We start from the raw sequence: 18,026 nt of genomic DNA on the forward strand, positions 1-18,026 counted from the left end.
CCAAAGAGCACACAATGACCTTTCTTATGAGGTGTGATCACACCAGGGCCATCGTCATCATTAGATTGAACCCACCCAATCAATCCATCCAACCATTGATTATTGATAAATCAAGATCCTAGAACAGAATTTAAAAGCATGAAATTTTAAAATCTGATGGAACACTATCCTCCACCCTCTCTCTTCCTGATCAATTTAAACAGGGAGAAGTAGAGAAGAGAAAACAACGAGAAAGAAGCAGAACCCAACCAAAACCACAACAATTAAACAATTCCAACTCCAGAAGCCTACCTTACAAGACCAACAAGAGCAATCTGCCCAAACAACAAAAGAGGCAATCACCACCACCTACCACAGACCAAGAAAAGGAAAAAGGGAAATATACAGAGTAGGAAAAACACAAGCTTAACTCATATCAATAGCTTCCATCACATATTCACATCAGAATGGGAGTTTCTCAGATCTCCATAAAAGCTTCTTTGAATCCGTGCCACCACATCATCCTCAATGCCAAATCTATCCCGAATTTAATATGCCATGAAAAATTAACCCATACTGATCCATCTCTTGGGCTGTGAAGCCTAATTTCTAGCCCATATCAACAGCACCTGAAACTGAAGACTCAAATTAAGTACCTTTTCTCACAAAAAATCCTTTAAAGGGGAAGCAGCACCCCACCAAGGCCACAACAACAAAACAACTACCACTCCAGAAACCTGCCCTACAAGATCAGATGAACCCTCCACCAAACACCCAAAGAAAACCCCAAGCCCAACTTCCACAGACCGAAAAGGGTGGGGAGGGAAGATAATACAGAGAGTGCATGAAAAACACAGGCTGGCAGCCTAAATAAAGCAACTAATTCCTAAAGTTAGCACCTACAACCCTAGGTCAGGTTTCTTCAACATGACTAGGCTGAAGTTCTGGCACCTGGGACGCCACAATGAGCCGATCCTTCACTAAAAATATAAATCAAGCTTTCAACCAATTCAAACACTGTTATGATCGTTTCCATACAACCTATCTAATTGATTTCACATCATACTTGTCACGGCGCCCAGGCAAACCAAGGCGTTGGAGGGGGCTTCGACGCAAGGCAACACCAACAAGGAAATACTAGTTGTCAAGGTGCCTGGATTCCAAGGCGGTCACTTAGGCAACGCCTTGACAACTAGTTTCAGATTGAAATAACAGTTTCTAGGCCTAACCTGTTCACATCAAAGTAACAAACTACAATAAACCAGATAATTAGCACCTTGAAATTGATCAAACAAAAATCAGTAACAGCTTTAGCAATATAGCTTCACCAAGCAGATACAGCATCTCTGAAAACAATCAGCATGGAAGTATGCAACTACTATAGGTTTGTCACATGGGATTAGTTCGAAGTGATAACGGTCTTATTTGTAATTTTCTCTAAAATTAAAGAGCCTAGCTAATAGGATCATAGAAGCATTAGTTAGAGTTTGTTTTGGATAAATTGGAATAAGTTTCTGCAGAGGTCCTTCCATATGAATTCACTTGTTTAGAAGAGAGATCTCTTATAGGATACCCCTAGGTGTTTTAAGAGTAAAAAATTCAAGTCAAATATAAGTCTAGAATCTAAATTGGGGTTCAAGGTTGAGGTTAAAAATATCAAATAACCCACACCCCAACAGGGAAAAAGCAGTCTTATATCATTGTAATATTGAGTAGCGCCCCCCCCCCCCCCACAAAAAAAAAAAAAAAACACAGGCTTATACATGTAATCATAATCAAATTTTATTTTAGTTTCTTAAATGGAATTACACATTTGAGAGGTAATGGATCCTTTTATTCCAAAGGATTAATGCTCAAACCTTTATACTGTTCAATGTGAATGCCATTTTGTTTTCACTCCTCTTAACATCAATCTTCTGCAACATGTAAATTCAAATTAACTTCTTTGCTTTTCATTTCAGTTTTATTCACCAATTTCTCTATTAAATCCATTTTAATCTAAGGGATTTCTCTAGGTTTTATTTCAAAAAATTTTAATTAAATTAGCCATCCTGAATCTGAAAATTGTTTGACATTTGAATCGGAAATTGATTCGCAGTCACTATTTCTAGATCCCGTTCTGTTCCAAATACCTGACTTTGAATGACTACGAGTGATTTAAGAATCCATGATCCAATATTTTGCTAGCCATGGCCTTGTTTTGTCTTGAAAACCTATTCCTAAGGACCTCTAACTCAAGCTTCAATCTGGGGCCATTACTAGCAGGCTATCAACTTTCAAGTCAACACCATCAAGGCATCAACCTTACTAAAAATCAGACGTTAGAAATTAATGAAACAGGATAATTAGAAACTAACCAAACTAAGCTACTATCTACACTTGAAACACCAAACAGACATGAACCAAAATAGCAATTGCCTGCCACCGAGTACCAACCAGATGTTGCTAATGCATTTCAGCAAAACTGCAACTAAGCTCTGAAAGAACATAGCCCAGTTACACAATCCATAACTAATAGCCCTATTATTCAAAATATTTGTGTTGAAGTATATCAAGCTCATAGGGAATTAAGGTAATCTCTATTAGAATATTCCAATATTCTAATTGAGATTCCCTTCTATGTGTCTCTTCTGTATGTGGTTGGTAATTAGGATTGCCTAGTGCTAGTTTCTATTTTCTGTTTAGTTCCTATTGTAACTAGGATTCCATTAGTTTCTATTTTCCTATTGTAACTAGGATTCCTAATATGATTAAGAATCCTCCTTTGGTTGTAATCAGGTGTGCATAAACAAAGACAGTGTGAGGGAGGCTGTCAAGTTTGATCAGTCTCTTGACAGTCCTCACTCTTCTCCCCCACCCCTTCATCTATTCTCTTCCTCTTCTTCTCGGTTCTGGTTCTTCAGGGTTTATTCAGTCACAATTTGCATTTGGCCATTCCATGCTTGAATAAAATTCAATGACTACTCTATCTTGATCGTGAATAAGAAAATTCACATCCTTCTCGCTTGGCTTGTTTGCAACCGTAATGCAATCCCAGGTCGGAAAACCCTATTTGGGATCGCTATGGGCCCACCCAAGTGTCTAAATAGATCAAAATCTAATGGGAGTGGCAATCTGGTAATTAACCAGATTTCTCAAAGGGTTATATGATAGGTACAAGAGAATGGATATAAAGGGGATCAGGAATTATTGAGTCGGTGGTAAACTTGGGGAAAAAAAAAGGACAACACTCGATTAACAAAATACGGAAGGGCAATAAGGAAAGTCCACTTCAAATGGGGGGGGGGAGTCGTCTTCAACCTCCCAATCGAAAAGGCAGCAGAGGAGAGTTTTCTTGCAGTTAGGAGAACTCTCTCACATAAGATCCAAATGAACCAGGATTTTAGGATATAAATCCCAACTCCCAGGTCTCTTCAATCCATAGAATACAACCCAATAATCGACTATGAAAATAAGAAAGTTTTCTTTGAAATCAGTATAGGAGGACAAGGTAATTGCAGGTATGGTTATGGGTTTGGTTCTTACAACTGGAAGGGTCTTAAGAATTGCAACTCTAGGTTTTGGGGTTGCCTATGAGTAGACAACCTACACCCAAAATCCCAGGTTGAAAGAAGTTGTGAACAGAGAAACAATAACAGTAAATAATAGCAAAGAAGAAGAAGGAAAGGTTAGCGATGGAAGGAAAATGAAAGAGGAAGGGAAATAGAAAGGCAAAGGGAATAAGGAAGAGATAAGAGAGCACCTGAGATGGAGTGAAGATGGAATGAAGAGCACTCCTGCAATATCTGAAATGCAAGGAAGAACGGGGAGAGAGGGGAGGACGCACAAACACAGGCCACGCAGGCACACTCAATGAAATATATTCCATATTCAATCAACTACTAATTGTGTTGGTTACATCCATAAATATAAGAGACTCCAACAGAAAATGGAAACTAACTCAATATAGGATGCTAAAATAAAATAGAGAACTTGAAACAAATATGTAGCTATCTCCCCAAAAATTAACAGATAACAATATAATTCCAAATCAAATCCTAGATATTCTACTAGAGCCAAAACCCAACTTGGACCCGGTTCTCTGTCTTGGCATCCAATCATGTTCGAGCCAGCCCACACCAGCATCACTGCATCAAGCTCTGGACCATTCTTGGAATAATGAGACTTTGAATTATCCAATTTGCATGGGGGATTCCAAAACGAAGTAGAAAATATTCTACTCTTTTGAGATGAATAGGATGTTTTACACACCATATCTATTGGTTTTTGACTGGTCATTTGCTTTTACAACCCAGAAATTGATTTCTAGTCAGCATCATTTTGTAAATGTGATAATATAAGGAGTGATTCTGATTTTGCAATGGCTATTTGCTTTTCCATAATCATTGCCATGACAGTTTGCCATTCTCTATAAATTTTGAACTTATAAGTTCTTCATCACATGAATTCATCTTTTGTTTGCAACTTTTTCAAGTTTCTCGCAAAATTAAGACACACAAGCCGATATGTCAGCTTTATTATGTATCTAACAAAATATCATTAACTTTTACCACCTAGGAAATGCGCAGACACAGGTCACCAAGACAAGCCAAACCAACCACCTTACTTAATACAGTTTTAAAACAGAATAAAATGCCATGATGTAATGACACTTGAAACCAAAGCAATAAAACTATTTTTCCTTTCTTTCCAAGCCCAAGATAGAACTAGCATCACACTAAGTAATTGATTCATCAAACATTAGCATCAATTCTGCAATTTAAAAAAAAAAGAGATCAAAATAAAAGAAGCCACATTAGAAATAATGGATCCCATTATATTGGAGGGATAACTAAAGACACCAGCACCCCTTTGCCAAAAAATAAGACATGCAATGTATTAAATGTTTTGCGGTGTCGATAGATAAATGTTATTTTTGAGTAAGCATATCACTTCACCATATATCTAGTTATATATTCCATGGTTTTCAAACCACACACACACACACACCAAAAAAAAGTGTTGATTAAACTCACTATCTGGCCCGCCAAGTTTCTCCACAGCATCCACAAAACGTTCATGGAGCTCATGTGTCCAACGCAACCTTTGCCTTGAGCTCAGAATAGTGTTAGTGCTCCCTCTGCTATTGGAAGTACAGACTAAATCCTGCCGAGGAAGTAATGGCCGAACTGAACTTGAACTTGAACTTGGAACAGTCTTAGGTTGAGTACAGACTAAATCCAGACGAGGAAGTAATGGCCGAACTGAACTCGAACTTGAACTTGGAGTCTTAGGTTGAGTACATTCTAAATCCTGCCGAGGAAGTACTGGCCGAACTGAACTTGAACTTGAACTTGGAACAGTCTTAGGTTGATTCATCTTTCATTTATCTAAAACTGGGAAGAGCAATTTATCAATTCTAGAAACAGAAAATGTGGAGTGAAAAATCCTACAGCTATCACAAATAAATTTTATTTTTTTTTGGGAGGTGGGGGGGGGGGTGGGGAAGCAAAATTAAAGTTTCAAAACATAGTCAGTAGGTAGTGGCGGAGATAATCAAAAGCCAGTAACAGAACTAGAAGCAAAAAATTTGCATGCCTCAAACCACAAGTTCTTAATAACAGTGACATTAAAGGACTTCATTTCAAGATTCAAATCTCGGTGAAAACCCACCCTTCCCTTCCACACCTTCAATTAATGACTTCTTCTCCACAGATGTAGACAACTTTGCATTTCAATACTCAAACTTGACTGTGTTCTCCATTATACTTTAGATGTACCCGTGTAAACCGTTGTATGTTGCAGCAGTAGAAAACTAGAGAGAGGATATCCAAATAGCAGTGTAGACTACCAACAAGTCATGTTTACAGTAACAGAGGAAATCTGGGGTATAAAACATGGTTCCTTTGGGTGAGACACTACAGAAAAAGCACCACCAATTACAATGATGATCATTAGACCTTTATAAAAATGGAGAAACCAAAATCAGGGAAATACAATAAGATATCTAAGATCCTGGTAACAGAGGATTCTTGTGCATTAAAAAAAAAAAAAAAAGACAAATTATACAGATTCAACCTCTAGATCGACATGAACAAACAAGTAGAAAACTAAGAAATCAGATGACAATGCACTTCATAAATATATAATCCTCAATATTGTTTTCTAAGGAAATACATTAAGAAGATCACATAAGGGTTATCCTTGTTCAGCTATGTTTCTTCACTAAACTCCAATCATGAGAGCACTGTCTTAAGTCTTGTTAATTGTTATATTATAGAAACTATACACTAGAAGGTTACTTTGGGGCTCTAGTTTCTCTATCCCTTCATCCTGTTTCTCCATTTTCCCCTCACCTCTAAAAATGATCTAGCCATCATTCTCACCCCACTTTCAGGAACAGCTATGAACAAGTTTATAGAATAAACTGAAATTTAAACCTTGCAAAAGATTATTAATCATTACAGAACATCTTAGACCAAAACCTAGAGTTGCTCTCCCCTAACCTTTTGATAAAACCCCAAAACCCATGTCATTGAGCATGATAAATCGATCCGGTGGGGAAATTTTTTTTTCCAGAACACACTATCTGACCGCCTGACTACCGAACAACATTACAAAATTTTCCAAACAGAGACTTGATAGTCACTTTAAGAGGAAAACAATACTCAAAAAATTCAATCTTCACAGTTTCTTCTAAAATGCAGAGAATCTAACGATCGATCAATTCAATAAAAGGAAACAATAAGCAGATTAAGAACAATCCAAAATTATTTTTAAAATAAAAAAAGAAGGGAGAAGAAGAAAGGCCACCCACATGGATAAAACGTAGGATTCCACGGTTTTCTCCGACTCTGAGAACTTCGCGCAGGAGAGAAACTTTAATTTTCGAGGGTGTAGGAGGTTGGTTGCTTGGAAGGTATCACAGATTCGATGTGAGGGGAAAAAAAAGGGCTATGTGGAAAGAAAGATGCGAAATTTATTTGGAGGGCGTGAGAATAAAGCTGGGTGTACACTAAAGCCAAAGTACGCTTTATTTGCCGTTAGATTGGGATATCAAATCTCGAGATTCGATTAGATGTTTCGTTCTGAGTCTCCTGGCTTGGGACCGATCCGTACTTCTAATCTTCTTCTTCTTCAGTTTTCTGCATCGGGTTCGGGTCAAAGTGGGAAGGACTTTCATAATTCATTATGGTTTTCCAGATCAAGGGTAAGGAAGAATGTGGATTTAGCAAAGTATTATGCAACCTTGCCCCTGTTTCACGGAGAGGTTGTTTTCATGTTTTTATCATAATATAATTTTATAAAAACCCGTAACCTGATGCTTGCAATTGCGCAACTAAACTGTTATGCCAAGACTCACCCATTCTCCCGCCTCACTTTTTATTAAATATCCTCATTAAAAATAAGTGTACAATGTAGAGATCGATATCTCTTTCCTTTTTTGTTACAAAAAGTTTCTTGAATTTGAACTGGTCATATTTTAAATCCAACTCCATCACATTGTAAAATCATAGTTTCAAGATCCTGATTTTGGCCAATCGGCTCATCTGATCCTTGTATAGTAAAACCCATTATGCCAAGAAAATACTGATTCTAGGGTTGATCCAATCAGAATCCCAGTTTCATGTTTTGAATCCATATTAAACATTGTTTCAAGAAAGACATCTGTTGGGAAAGTGGATTGTCTCACCGGTGAGGAAGGCATTTCAAAACTTAAATCAAACAACAAGGAGAAGATTAGTGGTTACCTTTAGCCTCGCTATCACCAGACCTCCATGTAATCTTAGCCCTTCCACAATAAGTTCTTCCCACCATAGTAGCAAACCATTCCCATTGATGTTAGCCACCACCAATGGCTAGGGTTTTCACGAAACGTTAGACCTTTACCTCACATACAATGGAGAGATGGAGAGGGAGGCGAAATCAATTGAGAGAGGGAGCCCTGGATTTTATGGGTTTCCTTTCCTCCTCACATACGGAGGGGGACCCATATGTTCCTACTTTAAGACAATTTCATAAATCGAGTTAAGGTGGATTTCTTAATTAGGTCATCGACTTAGGGGTTTTTTGGTATTATATTTTAATATAAATATATGGTATCATGAAGGCAAAGAGTGTGTGCGCAAAAAACTTCTATATTCATGAGATTTGGTTTTCAGGTACGATGCAGTGCAGTTTATGTTTATGTTTTTGATTTCATAAATGGAGTTATATTCTTCACTTTCGTAGTTCTTTGTGTGTGAAATAAGAAGGCCCTTTGGGTGCTCTTCATATGTGGATCATGATGTGGCGATATTCTTTATTTCAAGCGAAGTGGCAAAAGTACTCTAATTTTTCTCGTATTTGTCATTACATGTTTTGAAGTAAGGGTATTTATATTCTTGTGAAACCACGTATTTGAGTGAGTTATTTTGTAATCGAATAAGGGTTTTTTTCTCTTGATGTTTGGTAGCCTCTAGTATTGTCTAGAGATGATTGTAATCTCATTGTTATTATAGTAGAAGCTTTATCTAGATTAGGTCCTGTGGTTTTTCCCTTTTATCTTGAAGCGTTTTTCACTTTAAAAATTGGTGTGTTCGGTTTGTAGCTTGATTAATTTGATTATTTGCATTATCAGTTCTGCATATATCTTCTCATTGTGTTTGTTTATTAATTTGCACACAAATGAGAAAAATGTTTGTTTTTCTCTACAAGTAGTATCAAAGTAAGATTCTTATAGTTGTGGGTATAACGATGGAGAGAAACATTTCAACATGGATAATTAGCTTGAATGAGGACATCTGGATGATTCATAAAGCAAAGATGTAATACTTATTTTACTATAAGGATTAATACACACTCGTGGATGGTGATACAAGTAACTTGAAAAGATGATCGATGTATAATGATGGGGGTTTGTTGTGTGTATGTGTATGCGTGGTTAAGATATGTGACGTTGCGACTTACATTGTGAAAGGAGGTACACCCCCTATTTGAAATTGCAATTGCAATTGCAATTGCATTTCCATATATCCCTTCTATCAATAAACCGAACCAACCGAACCAATACTCATTTACCATGTCCCCTTCCAACCAAACCAAAAATCCTCTCCCCCGCAGAAACCCTAACCCTCTCTGAAACCCTCTCCTCCGCAGAAACCCTCTTCCTCCTCCTTTGTCTCCCCTCCTTGCTCTTTATAATGTTTTCTTTCCCTTGGATGGAATGCATACCTGTACTGGCTGAGTTCAGGCTATGTCATTCAGGCGGGGATTATCTTTACGATGGTGATCTAGGACTCGACAATTACGATGTTGAACCAGGACTCGAGAATCTAACTTCGGAGTACCCTTTTGATAGGTTTGGTGGTGAATACTCTTCTACATGGGATTCTTTGGGAAATTATTTACACTATTTAGAAAATCTTGAAAATAGGTATGTTCTGAAGCCATCTGGTTTATTAAGGAGGGACATCATTTTGTTCAAACCCGTCATGTGTTTTTCTGATTTCCTCCATCAGAATAGACCAGACTTTTTAATTGAAAACACATTTCATCGAGGAAAGCACTATGTCTTTGGAACTCAACTCTTCTGAAAATTCTTGGAAGAGCTCTTGGACGCTATCATTTCACTGGGAACTGGACATGAAATAGCAAGTATTGCTTCATGTGTTGTCTTCACTTCATCTGGCTCACTTAAATTAGTGAGAATTAGATGTAAACAAGGTATTTTTTTATACATATTTTTTTACATTTATTATTGAACTGTTGATTATACCTCTATTGCTGGGACTGGGAATGTTAGATCAGGGTGATATTTGGGGTTAAGATTACTTGTTATCTAGCCTTACATTACCAAAATATTATCTAGATTCCAGAATTAGAAACCAACCAATATATACGCATGCACACAGCAAACCCCCATTAAATAACAAACACAATGAGAAGATTTTTTGTAAGTTATTAAAATAGAGTGTTAAACTCTTGGGTAGCCTGCCCAAAAGTTACTAAATTTGATTAATGTCCATACATGTTCCTTACTGAAATTTCTTTCTTGTTGTAAGTTTTCGCATAGAGATATTTTTTGTTTGCATATAAGACCCCCAACATGATCTCATATAAATAGAGTGTTAAACTCTTGGGTAGCATGTCCAAAAGTTACTAGGTTTGATTAATGTCCATACATGTTCCTTGCTGAAATTTCTTTCTTGTTGTAAGTTTTCGCATAGAGATATTTTATTTTTTTTGTATCCTCTAGTCATTTAGGTTATTCTAATAACATGTATATCTATATATATTTGAGGTTAATATTGAAAATTCTGTTTTGCTGAATTTTTTTTACATTTCCTCTTCTTTTTTTTTAATCTTCTTGTTGCTTAGGTTATAGAAGTAAGATATCCCAACTCTTATATAATCATACATTGTATTATTTGTTTTATTAGATGATTCTTGTTCATTTTCTTGCTGATATTTTTTAAAAAAAATCTTTACTTCCACTTCTTTTTTTGTGTTTTATTTCTATGTTTATCAACTTTACTTACATAATCCAATCTCTTACCTTTCTTATTGTAGATAGTTGAAGATGGCTGATGAAGAGGAGGATATCACATGGTATGATAATTACTGGTATACTTCTATGGAGGACGAGATACGATTCGAGACACAGTTTGGAGGTAAACCCATTGAGCTAGAAAGGAAAGTGATAACACAAGACTTCGAGCAATTTGGAATTCGAAAAAGGTTTGAGAAGCTTGGATGGGGTCCGATGTTGGAACTCAATGACCTATGCTACCCAAAGCTAGCTAGGCACTTCTACCACGCCCTACTCTTTGCTCATGAAGGTGAAGAGTTTGTTATTAGAAGTTATGTGAAGGGAACAACCATTACCTTCAACACAAGGTTGTTGGCAGACGGGTGGCAATCTTGGAGAAACGGATGAAAGAATGGAGTCCTTGCTTCCAACAGTATCCACCACCACCTCCACCACAGTAGAGGTAGCTCGGCGTGCCAGCCCCATTTTATTTTATTTGAAAGAACTATGTAATCAACAATGTGTACTGCTGAATTCTATCTTAAGTTTCAGATTTAATTTAGTTTCTCTTCTCGTATGTTTTATATTTCTACCTAATGTATTCAGCATCCTTGCTGTTGAATTTTGTACTACAACTCATTGGTTTATATATTAATATGAATTTTCATTTATGAAATCTTATTCTTGTCTAAGTTTTATTCTTATCATTGCAGTTCTCACTGCCATTAAGTAGCTTACTACCCAGTTTCTATTACTTATGATGACTTTTAGTTTAGGTTTTTATTTTAAACTCATATATAAGTTCACTTTTGGGTCTGTGAACCAAGAATGCTATTACACTATATTTAAAGTACTGGTAAGAGCGGAGCACGAATGTTTTGATACCAAGTTGTCACACCCCGCCCCGAGCAATCCAGGCATGGTATGAACCGATGCTATCATGCATCCAAATCTACCAGGATCCCAATGTAGCACTCTTACCAAGCACATGCCAGAGAAAGAATTAAAGTAACAAAAGAAAAATTAAATTAAATATATATACAACGAAGTCCATTGAGGACCATATGATAACTTATATATACAAAGGTGTTGTATAAGAACCCAAAAACAAACTATTAATAGTTATCCAAAAAGGAATATCTACATATATTATAGTTCTGTATTCATACAAAAAGAGAAGTAACAAAAGATCAGCTTAAAACATTAAGCCCGCCTAAGAAAAGGTACACAGATCACAGACGCAAGACCCATCATGCTCCTCGGGTTCTCGATCTACAAATTCATCACTATCATCGTCTACGTACTCGTAAACAAGTAGTCCATCACCTGCACAAACATCTAAAGAGGGTTTTCCACGAGTATGAGCTCCACTGAGCCCAATGAGAGGGAATCATAAAACATACGAATGATGCATGCAATATATTTTATTAAATGTAAATATCAATTGCATGATGCATGTAACATCCCACCTTTAACTTAACCACCTAGCAAGCATACTAAGTCACTAAGTTCAAGCTACAGTACTGATATCAGGAAGCATCTTGGATCACTTCTTTTTATCACCGCCACGCCCCCTCAACCAATACCATAAGGAGCCCACCTCCTCGCTTGGCATCCGGTAAAAATCTTCGGGCAGACCCCGATAATCAGTACATCTGATCCTGGTATATCCCTTACTCCAACTATCTAGTGCTTGATTACCTACCACCTAAACCCCTGCTAGTAAGGGTTGTAGCTTGAGATTTCCAACCTAACCATGTATTCTAGATGATGACATACTGTATCCAAGAGTGCACCGTGTTCCATATACACGTCCACTCAAGGACACAGGGTCTTACAAGCATACCTCAATGCATAAACCATTCATATAGTAATTAATTCACAATACATGAATTCACAACCAAATCATCTTTAACAAAATAAACCATAAGAGAACTAGTATTTCATATCACATAATTTCAGTAAACATAATTAATTATCTCTAATAATAATAACATAGCAATTGACATGAATGAATTATAGAAGAATGAATAAATTATAAGATTGTCAATCAAGAAATCAGATTCAATGTTATTTAAGATAATGACTAAGAGTATCATATATGGTTACAGCATCAGGTACTAGAAATACAATCATGCAACAAAAACCCACTCACCTTAGGTTTTAGAAGGGTCAAGCAACGGGAAGAGTTCTCCAAGCTTCAAGAGAAAGATCCAAGTTAGTGCAAGGACCCTAACATAGTATTAAAGAAGGTTAGGGAAGGTTACAAGAGGCCTAAACCATAACCCAGCCCAAACAAGGCCAAAATCCACCCTCAGCAAGGGGCCGGATCTTCAAGCCCAGCCCAGAACTAATTGACCTCTCTTCATCATCCGCCCCCCGAAACAGCTTAGGATTTTTAGGGGTTTTTCCATGTTCTAGCTCCCAAGAGCTGATCAATGAATCAGAATGAAGAGAGGGAAGATGAGAGCATTACAATGGGGTTATTTTGACACCATTGCATGCATGATCAAAGAATTAAAAACTCTAATCTAAGATCAATTAAATTTTAAGCTAAAATCTTAGTAATTAACTTGAAATAACCGAATTTACAAAGATTGAAAGAGGAATTGGGCAAATGAGGTTGAGGAACTCAAGAACTAAGCATGTAGGGTTTAACTGATGTTAATTAATAGAATTGAAAATCAAAATCAAGGTTAGATGTTAGCTATTGAAGGATCAACATGATTCTTGAAAGAAATTGGTAGGATGCAACTCAAGGATAGCAAAAATAGAACTTAGAAGATGATCAAAAGTAGAATTGAAACCCTAGAAGGGTTTTAAGGTTGCATATTGATGATCAACATAGTGAGGAATAAGATCCAGTAGCATGCAGTCCAAACAAGGGGGTCATCCATAGTCTCTCTCACCTAGCTCCTTCTCCTTCCAGAACCGAAATTTCAGCTTAGCCTTTGAGAAATGGATTCTCAAAACTAAGAGATGTTTATATAGGTAGCCTTTAGGGCATGTTTGGTTAATGGCTAAAAGAGAATGAATTCTTGTAAAGAGTTTTGTTAAAGTCCTAAGGGCTTGTTTGGTTTAGGACACTAAAAGAATGAGTTATTTCAAAGTGTTTTTAAAGTCCTAAGTGGATTTCGATGCCGAAATTGAGATGTTAAGTCCCAGGTGTTATTTGGATCGTACCGACATGCGACACGAGGTTCTTTAATAAAATTAGAACATGTGGGGACTGCAGGGTAAAACTAAATATTGAGTCGGCACGGTCAGTTTATAGTGGCAGCCTGATAAACACAGTAGATCGGCTCGGATCAAGAAAAGAAATTTTGTTTAAATAATTGGAGAGGGTTTGTTCCTACTGGTCAACATCTGAAATAGACAGATTCTTTATGTGCTCTGTCCCACACTTCTCGCACGTACGGGAAATGTGCGAGGCTTGACTGAGCTCCACGGATTCTATAAGGGCTATTATAGATGGTTCTTCAAAGTATGGTATTAGTGAGATGGAAAATTGATCCATTTTCTCTACAGATAATGCCCACATCACGGGGGTATATATAGTAGTTGAACTTAAACCATGCGTCGCATAAGTTCGAATTAAACCTGCTTTAGAGGAAGGTTTCACATTTTTTGTATTATATTTTAATATAAATATATGGTATTGTAGACACTGATTTTTTGTCACCCCTAATTGGCGATGATGACAACGGGACATGGACGATGGACGACGCACTCTCCCTCTTTTTAGACCCAAGATACCTGACCCATAAGACCAAGAACCATGCTGAACACAAAATGGCCCATTTTAGGCCCAAAAATAAGGAAAAATGGCACTGTGCTCCCACGGCGCCGTGGACTCTTCCCACGGTGCCATGAGGGGGTGTGACATCAACCTGCTGACATCACCCACAGCGCCGTGGAGGACTTATCCGGCCAGGAGAGAGAAGGGGTCCCTCCCTATAAATAGGAGGGTCCCCTCCCACATTTCCCAAGGAAGATTGGGTGGAGAGACCCTCCCCAAGTGATTCCTAGCCTCTTTTCCTCCCTTTTCACCCTCATTTCTCCTTCTTCTCTCATGAGAGTGTGAGTACTTGAAGTTTTCTTATGGCGGACAGATCCTTCGATTGTCCCTCTGAGTATAGAGCGCTTTTGCTCCTTGGCATTGTTATCCCGTCTGTGTATGGATAACCATCAAAACTCCTTTATTACAGACATTATTCTGTCTGTTTACTCCTCTCCAAATCACTTGAAAGAGCCGTTACTCTATTGAGAAAGAATTGGCGTCAGTCCATTCGTCTATCTCCCCTGAGCCAGGAGAATACAACCATACAGGTATAATTACTGCATTTTTGTTGATTCAATGTAGTCCTTTCATATTTCATCGTTTTAGTCCATATTTTGCATATATGTAATGTAGTTTATTATGCTTTAGTTCAATTCATAGCATCTGAATGTAGTTCATAATATCCCCCATTCCCGTAATAAAAGAGAGAGAACATTCATCCTTATGTAGCATCTAACACAGAGAGATCGGCTTCGGCCGGACGAGGTGGGTGCCTAACACCTTCCCACACTCGTAACTTGACCCCTTACCCGAACCTTTGGTCTAACCATATGGAGTCACGTAGCCCGATTCCGCTCACAACGGGTAGTGCTACACTTAATGGGTCCTAGGCCCTAACCCTAGGTGGCGACTTCACATTATATTAGCATATTTTAATGCATGATCCCAATCCCCTATTTATCAATATTATATATTGACAATATTATCCTTATCCATATACACACACACATACATCTCCCAAAATCCTATGTCGCCATATACCAAAAGGGCTGAGGAAACCTCGTCCCGAGGGATCACGGTACTTACAGTGGTGACTTCACTGGGGACTTGGTGGACAAATGTCCACCCGAGGTCAAACTCTCTAAATAGGTGCTATCAATAAATGACAGAATGTTCTCTCTAAACTTTTATAAATAAAAAAAAAATAATAAAAAAAAATAATAATAATAAAAAATATATATATATATATATATATATAAAATGTACAAAAAAAAAAAATAAAAAATAAATACCATAATATGTTTGTCTGGCTAACCCCAGTGTGTACTAACCGCATCATGCATAGTGCTTGAAGTGAAATCAAACGGCGAGGGTACGCCCTGTCGTGCCTTTACCCCCGGGGAGGTGAGGCATGTCATACTAAGTACTCTGAGATCGGATGATAGCCCCTTCCTGTACCACTTTCTTGCACACATACACTGCATGGGAACCCCTCTTACCCCCGTAGTTAGTCGTTGGACCCCATGAGTAGTCATGGGTAATTCGCGATGAAGCTACAGCCCTTGATATTTACTATACGAGTTTAGAATCACCAGCGAGGGTATTCACTAGTGTGCTGTGGATTGCTTTGCCACTCAAAAAAGGCACTAGCTCGATTACTCTGAGTTTGTGTGACCTATTCTCCAGGTATATCAAAAGAACCACGTGCCTACAATTCGCGATCACAAGCGATAGGTATATCGGTTCTGTCAAGGGTGGCCTTGTTCTGTCCTATGGAAGCCTACCCATTACATGCATCATGTAGGAAAATAGACCACATATGATTAGGGTACGACACAAATTAACCTTTGTTAGCCATAAGAAAGACCGAGTTTAGGGTCATTTGACGATTAACCTGGTTTTGATATGAGAGGCCACCAAAGATAAGGAATTCCATAGTCCCACGATGGTCCCTCAAAGAAAAATGGAAGTCCACTTCCATATAATGGAACCTTACATGTCCCTCGAAAAAAAAAAGAGGGCATCTCATTTTGACTCCAGACATAATCGTCAATAACCCGGTAACTAAGATCTTTCTTTTATTTGTTTTTTTTTGTGTGTTCGAAAATGCTTGGGCAATGACGGCATTCAAAGTCTGATCTCAGAAGGAGTCTGCTGAAACTCTAATGACCACTCCGATTACTTGAGTCGAATAAAATAATAAAATAATATGAAATAAATGTTATAAAATACCAAAAAATCATAAAAACTCAAAAGGAAAAAATGACAAAAAAAATAAAATAAAATAAAATTCTTTTTTAGCCTTCTTAGGGTCTAAACTAGGTATTCTTCTCTCTTTCGTAGAAGTATGATTTTGTCCTTATCCATTTAGATCCGACACGGCGGAAGGTTGACTCGAGCCAGCCCACCATTTTTCTCAAGATCCATGATTCCTTCTCATTCTTCTAGTTCATCTTCTGAGATATTACTTGTGAGTAACATGAATCCTCCGGAGGACCACTTGTCTGAAAGTCACATCGAAGATCGAGTGGATAGGCTGCAAGTAGACATGGCCGAAATGTGGTAACTCATGGCACAACTAGTGTAGTCGATCAATGAACTATCTAAGGGTGGATCCATAGTTGGACCAGCAGAGCAAGAAGTCCGAAAAACTAACCCCGCAACCCTCAAGACTCCAATCATCATACCAGTAGAAGAAGGGGAAGATAGCCACCCTATGGACCCTCCTGAGACTGAACGGGAGAAGAAAATGAGAGAAAAAGTAGCCGAGTTGGAAGTGGTTGTCAAGGACAAAGTCAAAGAAAAAGATGAAGAAGACCTGGTGTTCTTTCCCAAAGGAAAAATCCCCGAAGATTTCAAGTGGAAATTGGATAAGTTCAACGGATCGGGAGATCCTAGGGCTCATCTCAAGATTTTTGCCACCATTGCCAGATCATGGGGACTTTCTGAAAACCAAATGGGACAGGCATTTTTGTATTCTTTGGCCGGATCTGCTTTGAGGTGAGGTGGTTAATCCAGCTTGATCACACTCAAACCCAGTCTTGGGCCTCTGTGGTTAAAGCTTTCACTAAGCAATATTCGTACAACACCGAGATGGATATTACTCGAAGAGAATTCGAAACCTTGAGGCAAGAACCAAGTGAAGAATTTTCAAATTACATCATGAGGTTCAGAGAGAAGGCTGCAAAGATGTGGAATCGCCCTACTGAGGAGGAGCAGGTCAAGATATTGTTAGAAAATCTGTACGGGGAGTACCGTGAGAAGATATACTACCAGCACATCAAAACATTTGATGCTCTTATGACAATTGGGAAGAAGATTGAAGATAAGATCTTTAAAGAAAGGCAGAATCAGGGTATGACCCGTGAAGCATCAGGAAGCTATTTGGCAAGAAAAAACCCAAGAGTCAAAGGAGGAAATACTGTAGGGACAAGCAGCCAGGCGACAGAAGTCCAGGTGGTAGCCGCAGGATCCACCCCTCTTGTGATCCAAACTGAATCTGAAGCATCCAGGAGGAATTTCAACTTTAAAGGAATGGCACCCTCGTTGTTATTCGCCAAGCTCAAGAAGCAGGGAATGATCAATTCAATTCCTCCTAGGCCTGTAGATTTGAACAATCCACCTACCTGGTATAAGCCCAATCTGTACTATCATTACCACGACCAACAAGGCCATCATATGGATAGATGCCTAGCTCTTAAGCATGCGATCCAGGACTTGATTGACGAGGGCAAAATTGAACTTCAGAAGAAGAAGCCGCCAAATGTCACCACAAAT

At 38.1% G+C, this 18,026-nt stretch overlaps 2 protein-coding genes across 7 annotated transcripts in view; one reads left to right on the top strand and one right to left on the bottom strand.

Moving 5' to 3' along the window:
- Positions 1 to 1,466, top strand: part of LOC122651353 (probable calcium-binding protein CML21) — a 23,660-nt gene extending 22,194 nt beyond the window's left edge. For all 6 annotated transcript variants that reach the window (XM_043844719.1, XM_043844717.1, XM_043844720.1 and 3 more), the window contains exon 6: positions 1,454 to 1,466. The gene's annotated coding sequence lies outside the window, so the exon portion shown is untranslated. The remainder of the gene's footprint in view (positions 1 to 1,453) is intronic.
- The window catches only part of LOC122651352 (myb family transcription factor PHL7-like), a 15,371-nt gene extending 8,455 nt beyond the window's left edge, over positions 1 to 6,916 (bottom strand). The window contains exons 1-2 of the mRNA XM_043844716.1: positions 6,776 to 6,916; positions 4,995 to 5,354 (exon numbers count right to left, since the gene is read on the bottom strand). Of these exons, the coding sequence (XP_043700651.1) occupies positions 4,995 to 5,337 (343 nt within the window). The 5' untranslated portion in view covers positions 5,338 to 5,354; positions 6,776 to 6,916. The remainder of the gene's footprint in view (positions 1 to 4,994; positions 5,355 to 6,775) is intronic.
- Positions 6,917 to 18,026: the final 11,110 nt, after the last annotated feature.

The sequence above is a fragment of the Telopea speciosissima genome, chromosome 2 (genome assembly GCF_018873765.1).
Source record: "Telopea speciosissima isolate NSW1024214 ecotype Mountain lineage chromosome 2, Tspe_v1, whole genome shotgun sequence".
In the NCBI taxonomy this organism is placed as follows: Eukaryota; Viridiplantae; Streptophyta; class Magnoliopsida; order Proteales; family Proteaceae; genus Telopea; species Telopea speciosissima.